Source organism: Oncorhynchus tshawytscha, linkage group LG18, assembly GCF_018296145.1.
Source record: "Oncorhynchus tshawytscha isolate Ot180627B linkage group LG18, Otsh_v2.0, whole genome shotgun sequence".
NCBI lineage: Eukaryota > Metazoa > Chordata > Actinopteri > Salmoniformes > Salmonidae > Oncorhynchus > Oncorhynchus tshawytscha.
In genome coordinates this window covers 21,358,552-21,365,659 of record NC_056446.1, presented here as the reverse complement: position 1 = coordinate 21,365,659, position 7,108 = coordinate 21,358,552, and the positions used below count along the sequence as shown (strand labels likewise).

The window sequence follows — 7,108 nt, the reverse complement described above, 5'->3', positions numbered from 1 at the left end:
TATCTAAAATGAACAAGTCTGGGTTTATTCACAAAATATTCACAAAAACCTGTTTCTTCCTTTCAGACATGTAGGCACTTAAAGCAAAAATATTCACATCAACATATTGCATTTTTTTTGTTGCTTTTTCTTCTTCTTCTCCTTGATCAGCCAAAACGTGGGTCTCTAAAAGATAGATCTTTGGTTTGTAAACAATGTCCAGTTCTTCTTTTGCATTGTCTGGGGTAAGCCTTACTTCTTATTTTCACTGGTCAGAAAAAAGGTCAACGCAAGGTCTTCGTAGCCAATCAGGTCGTGTCCACATCTTCCCGAAGTCTCTCACTTTCCTACACAATACACTCAGTGTTTGCCTATGTACTGTACATGTGTCATGTATGCACTGTATGGTGTGTGAGAGTGTGTCTTTGTTTTTATGCATGTTTGAGTGTTAGGGAGTATACTGTAGGTGGCTGTATATTTAAGAGTGAGTCTCAAATTCAAGCCATTGCTTGCAAAAACATAACCACTAACACATTGGTTACATACATCATTTCACTGCATCATCAACACTGGTAGTATTCAGCCCTAAGCCGAATGCATGGTTGTCCAGCAAGGTGTTTAGCCTGGTATTCTAGGACTGGCTAGTCGCCATGGACTGACTGGCCTCCTGGGTTCAACCTCAGCCTCATCTTAGGTTGGCCTTCTCCCTTCCCTTTTGCCCTCCTCTCCTCCACCACTGTTTTTTTGCCTTGGAGGAAAGCCTTCGCTCCAGGGTCAGACCACATCCAAGTGGCCTCTCTCTTTCTCTCCTCTCCATCCTGCTCATAGCCAAAGCAAGAATATGCCTCTCTTTGAGTCTCTGTTTGAATAAAGAGAGGATCCACCATCATCCTGTGATCCATTCATTAGTTAGGATGAGAATTCCATTGTTCCATAAGTGACTGTGTGTGTCCACTATCTCACACTCAGTTGCAGGGCATCCATGCAGTGTACATGGGGTGGTGGGGAGGCGGTTGGTGTGGATTGGGGTATTGCTGAGGGGGGTATTGCTGAGGGGGGTACTGTTGATGGGGGTACTGCGGAGGGAGGTAGTGAGGGTAAACAGGCTGCACCTGGGCCACGTAGTAGTTGCTGAAGTTGCTGTCGGCCACATAAGGGGCAGGCTGGTAGTAGCAGGTGACGTTGGCTGTGTTAGGGATGACGTTCTGCTCTGCAAGGACCCGAAGGGCCAGGGAGGAGATGAGGCCCAGTGTCTGTCTCCTCTCGTGGCCCATCAGGCACACTGTGCTCTCCTGCACTACCCCATGCAGAGTGGCCAGATAGTCGTATTTCCTGTCTTCGAGACCCACAAAGTGGTTCTGGAGGTAGGATTCCAGCTTCCTCCTCTGCTCGCCCAGCTCTGGGAAGTCTATGAAGAACCTAGAGCACATGTAGCGTTGCAGAATTTTCATTTCGGGTCCGGAAGCGGCGCAGAAACCCCGGACCAGCAGATGGCAGTATTTCAGAAGACCACCACCACGAATCTCCTCAGGGTTCCTTGTGCAGATGAGGCGTTTGCGTAGATGGTCGAGGGCCGCGGGGAAATCCCCGTACACACTTTCTCCCAGGATGGTGGGGTGGAAGGTGTCAGCCATGGGGTGCTCGGAGCACTCGTAGAAGAGGAGAAGGGAGTCCAGGCGAATCTGGAAGGAGTCCACACTGAACTCAAACTGGCGACGCAGAGAGTCCACAAACTTGAGCTCCACATTCTTGCCTTTGTTGTTGGAGAGGGAGATTAGGCTCCAGCGGTCTGAGTCATTACATACTTTCACCATCTTCTGCACATAGGCCTCCTGAAAACACAACAACACAGACATAAAAAAAACATGTCTTAGTCACACATCTGACATCTCTATATCTACATGTTTTGTCTATGGTAATAGGTCATTCATAAATGAATGATTAGATACAGATGTAGAATATTAATTTGAGCCAGTTTGCTAGCAAGAGGAAATTTGAATTATTATGTGAATTATAATTAATTGATATTATTGTAGGGGTTAATACATTTTTGTAAGGGAAAACCCAGTGGAAATGTCAAACTTCAGAAGACTTTTTAAACTACAATTAGACCACAAATTTAAAATATCCTACATTGCAGGAAAGTTCTCCTGCTACAGGGCGATCAAATTAAGATCCTAGACCTGTACATTAAATACATCAATGAAATGTTTCATTGTATAGAATGATCAGCATATTCATCATAATTTAACCAAACATGTTAATAGATTAAAGTGTTTATTATGTCTCATGGTGCATTTCTGCATTTATTCTCAGTACATGTATCATCCTCTGTATCTAGGTCTGGCAATGTGTCTGGTGAAGGGGAGTTGTAATACACTATATTAAGAAATAAAGCATGTCAGGGGTTCATTTGAGTGTGGTAGATGATTTTCTGGTGTCATTTTCACTTTCTGTTCAATATTCAATTAATCTACCGTACCAGTCAAAAGTTTGGAAACCCATACTCAATCAAGGGTTTTTCTTTATTTTTTTACTGTTTTTTACATTGTAGAATAATAGTAAAGACATCAAAACTATGAAATAACCAAAAAAGTGTTCAACAAGTCAAAATATATTTTAGATTTTAGATTCTTCAAAATTCTTCCACGTAGGATGACAGCTTTGCACACGCTTGGCATTCCCTCAACCAGCTTCACCTGGAATGCTTTTCCAACAGTCTTGAAGTTCTCACATATGCTGAGCACTTGTTGACTGCTTTTAATTTACTCTGCGGTCCAACACATCCCAAACCATCTCAATTGGGTTGGGGTCGGGTGATTGTGGAGGCCAGGTCATCTGATGCAGCACTCCATCACTCTCCTTCTTGGTCAAATAGCCATTACAAAGCCTGGAGGTATGGCGTGTCATTGTCCTGTTGAAAAAAATGTTTTATTCCCACTTAGCACAAACCAGATGAGATGGTGTATTGCTGCAGAATGCTGTGGTAGCCATGCTGGTTAAGTGTGACTTGAATTCAAAATAAATCACAGACAGTGTGACCAGCAAAGCACCCCCACACCATCACACCTCCTCCTCCATGCTTCACGTTGGGAACCACACATGCAGAGATCATCCGTTCACCTACTCTGCGTCTCACAAAGACACAGCCGTTGGAACCAAAAATGTCTAATTTGGACTCATCAGACCAAAGGACAGCTTTCCACCGGTCTAATGTCCATTGCCCATGTTTCTTGGCCCAAGCCAAGTCTCTTCTTGTTATTGGTGTCATTTAGTAGTGGTTTCTTTGCAGCAATTCGGCCATGAAGGCCTGATCCATGCAGTCTCCTCTGAACAATTGATGTTGAGATGTGTCTTTTACTTATTTATTTTGTCTGCAATTTCTGAGGCTGGTAACTCTGCAGCAGAGGTAATTCTGGGTCTTCCTTTCCTGTGGCGGTCCTCATGAGAGACAGTTTCATCATAGCGCTTGATGGTTTTTTCAACTGCACTTGAAGAAACTTTAAAAGTTCTTGAAATCTTCCAGATTGACTGACCTTCATGTCTTAAAGTAATGATCGACTGTCATTTCTCTTTGCTTATTTTAGCTGTTCTTTCCATAATATGGACTTGGTCTTTTACCAAATAGGGCTATCTTCTGTTTACCACCCCTAACTTGTCACAACACAACTGACTGGCTCAAATGCATTAAGAAGGAAATACATTCCACAAATGAACTTATAACAAGGCAGACCTGTTAATTGAAACACATTCCAGGTGACTACCTCATGAAGCTGGTTGATAGAATGCCAAGAGTCTGCAAAGCTGTCATGACAAAGGGTGGCTGTTGTGAATAATCTCAAATATAAAATATATTTTGATTTGTTAAACACTTTTTTGGTTACTACATAATTCCATGCACATTATTTAATAGTTTTGATGTCTTCACTATTACTCTACAATGTAGAAAATAGTTTTAAAAAATAAAGAAAAAAGATTAAATAACACACATGGAATTATGAGTAGGTGTGTCCAAACTTTTGACTGGTACTGTATATGTTTTGCATTGAAGGGAGGGTAATCCTCTCCCCCCAGCGCTGGGTCATGCGTAAATACGTATCCATGTAACTGAGAAGCGACCATTAATGCGGTTCCACTTCCGATTGGATTAGCGTGAATCCTCTTTGTAGTGGAAACCACTGTTTCTACTATCTGCAGCCCTATCACCATGCAGCTTAGAATGCAGGGAAGAATTCTGAATGCACTATTTTACAAATAAGGTAATGTTGATACTGTACGGATTGGCATAACTGTAATTTATTGGCTGCTGTAGGGTGCATAATATATTGCAGTAAGCACTTTGAAATGGAATGAAGATATGAAAGTAACGTGTAATCGTAATGCATTCTCAAACTTGTGCATAACTTTCACTGGTTGCATTAGAATCCAAGTCTTGATACGACATTTGCAATGAATATAGAAACATTTGCGCACCTAAAATTGGTGCGTAATAAACTACATAAACCTGCATTATGAATGTCAAATGATAATGTCAAATAAAAATATAAGTTATGTTACCTTTAAGGTCACTGGCGTTATCTTGTCCTTGTTCACTCCCTCGGGTAAGAAGTCTAGCAGAGCGTCCAGAACTATATCCTTCACCGTCTGGAACTCCATCTCACTTTTCAGGTCAGCACAGAATATCAAGTCCAGATCCTTCCATCCTAACCCGCTGTCCTCATGTAGAACATGGCTCGCCGCGGAACCGTTCAGACGGACCTCTCGGACATGTATCCGTTTCTCCTCCATGCGACACCGGACCACTTTGACGATGTCCCGCGGTTTTATCTCCAGGGTAGGGAAGTTCCAGCGGCCGTGGATGGGGATGGACCCAGCCAGGATGACGTCCAGGCGCTGCACTTGTTCCCAATTGAGCACGCTGAGGTTTCTGCTCTCCCCGTCCACCAGACAGCCTTCCACCGGAGTCGATCGACTCGAGTCGACTTTCTCGCCCATATTGGTAAGAGGTAGATATGAAAATGTAAACGCTGAAAGTGTCCTTTCGTCTCCTGCTTCGCTGTGAGATAAGGCGGCCGTGTTGCCGCTGGGGTAGATTGACAGAGTGCTTTGGCCACATTAGCTGGCTGTATTTATCTGTATCGCCGACCTTTAGATAACGTATCTTTATCACCGTCCTTTAGATAACGTTGTTTGCCATAACAAGACGAAGCATCTCTCATTTAAACACAGTATACGTGTGGTTGCACTTCTCTGTTGCTTGTAGCAGAGATGAAGCATATGGTCAGCCAGTTGTCCTGCGTAAAGCTAGATGTCCATTGTCTTCCCTTTCCCCAAGTTCAGTGGGGATATTATTCGATTGCTGAGCGGGTCTCAAGGGCTTGTCCAGCCGTGGGGTTCACACACTATCCTGTATTATTTACCTCACTGTGCGCTTTCTCTTCCGTCTGTGTCGCCGTCGCTTAAATGTGCGCCTGTCGATGATCATCAATACAGAATAGCTTCTTGCACTTTCTCAATGCGCCTTTTCTGTTCGACTCAAAAACATTTTTGCACCTCCCAAAGTTGCTTTTCCTTTCACTTTTACGCGCAGAAAGTTTCACGGATCTTGGTATTTCTCCTCTGCGTCTATTTTACGCATCATATTTAACCCACGAAATACGTATTCCTATACACTTTCTTCACCTACCATTCACAGAAAATGGTGTATGGCTTCTACTTGCATGTTACATTTTGCCAGTTTTTCGCTTGACGGCAGTGCGTCATGCCACAGAGGACTCGCGCTACAGATGAGAGGTTCTGACGAGTATGCTTTCCCCAGCAAAGGAATGGCGGGGCGGGTTAGTTTGAGTGGCAGCTCGTTCCATCAATCGTTGTAATCGGTACATTCCTAGCAACCTGTCGAGTGAATTAAGTTGTCCCATATGCTGATATGAGGTCAGTTTTGCATTTCACACCGCATGTTATATTGGCAGAAGGAACCTTGATTATAGATCTGTCACTATAGGCTAAATCTACATGGACACTTGCAGACCAACGGTGGTTTTATAGACACAACACCTTCTGCAAAGTTTTTTTTAAATATATGCTTTTCACAGTCATTTTACACCCCAATGATTCACTACTACAGCAACATACATTTGTTGTTGAGGAACTCAAATGTGCACATCATACCCTTCACATGTGTCACAGAGAGTACCGTTAATGTTGTGTAGATATTATATCAGATATGTAGATACATGTTATTTATACAAATATTAATGTTAACTATCAGTCACTCATATTCATCTTTTCTTAAAATCTAAATTAGACTATGCTAGATCCTTGCATATATCACTATCTAGGGGTGGCAAGAGCAACACCTCTCTCGTGACATGAACATTGCATGTACAACCTTCTTCAAAAAGTAAGTGTTGGAATCACAGTGCTAAAGTCAATTCAAGGTGTATTAGGTGTGTGTATAGTAACAGTACTCTGAGTAATGGTACAATATGTAAGCTATATTCCATAGTGTCAGGTTGTGCTCCTTATCACTCAGAACCCATCAGATAGAGCTTCACTGGCATATCTGCGTCACTGTTGACTACCTCATAAACCAGCTTAATGCAGATTACTCTGTATGTACAGTAGCACACACACATACAAACACAGCCACACACACATACTGTAGGTGTGCGCCCATGTTGACTCCAATTCTTCCCACAGTTGTGTCAAGATGGCTGGACCATTCTTGGGACATACTGTATGGGAAACTGTTGAGTGCTAAAAACCCAGCAGTGTTGCAGTTTTTGACACAAATCAGTGCGCCTGGCCCCTACTACCATACCCAATTCAAAGGCACTTATATATTTTGGCTTGCCCATTCACTCTCTGAATGGCACACATACACAATCCATGTCTCAATTGACTCAAGACTTAAAAATCCTTCATCTACGCTGATTGAAGTGGATTTAACAGGTGACATCAATAAAGGATCATAGCTTTCATCTGGATTCACCTGGTCAGTCTATGTCACGGAAAGAGCAGGTGTTTATAATGTTTTGTACACTCATTGTATGTACACACACACACACACACACACACACACACACACACACACACACACACACACACACACACACACACAGCTCAT

At 42.8% G+C, this 7,108-nt stretch overlaps 1 protein-coding gene across 1 annotated transcript; it reads right to left on the bottom strand.

Annotated features, from left to right (window-relative positions):
* Window positions 1-353: 353 nt before the first annotated feature.
* On the bottom strand, window positions 354-5,784 carry LOC112217680 (terminal nucleotidyltransferase 5A). The gene is made up of 2 exons (XM_024378142.2): window positions 4,537-5,784; window positions 354-1,811 (listed from the first exon to the last, which is right to left on the bottom strand). The coding sequence occupies exons 1-2, from the start codon at window positions 4,972-4,974 to the stop codon at window positions 945-947; spliced, it is 1,305 nt and encodes a 434-aa protein (XP_024233910.1). The 5' UTR covers window positions 4,975-5,784; the 3' UTR covers window positions 354-944.
* Between the last annotated feature and the right edge of the window lie 1,324 nt (window positions 5,785-7,108).

Bases quoted from the DNA above. Each gene is read 5' to 3' on its own strand.
- LOC112217680 (XM_024378142.2), bottom strand. From the start codon at position 4,974: ATGGGCGAGAAAGTCGACTCGAGTCGATCGACTCCGGTGGAAGGCTGT. The intron at 1,812-4,536 runs GTAACATAACTT...TTGTGTTTTCAG, and splicing joins TAACGCCAGTGACCTTAAAG to GAGGCCTATGTGCAGAAGAT.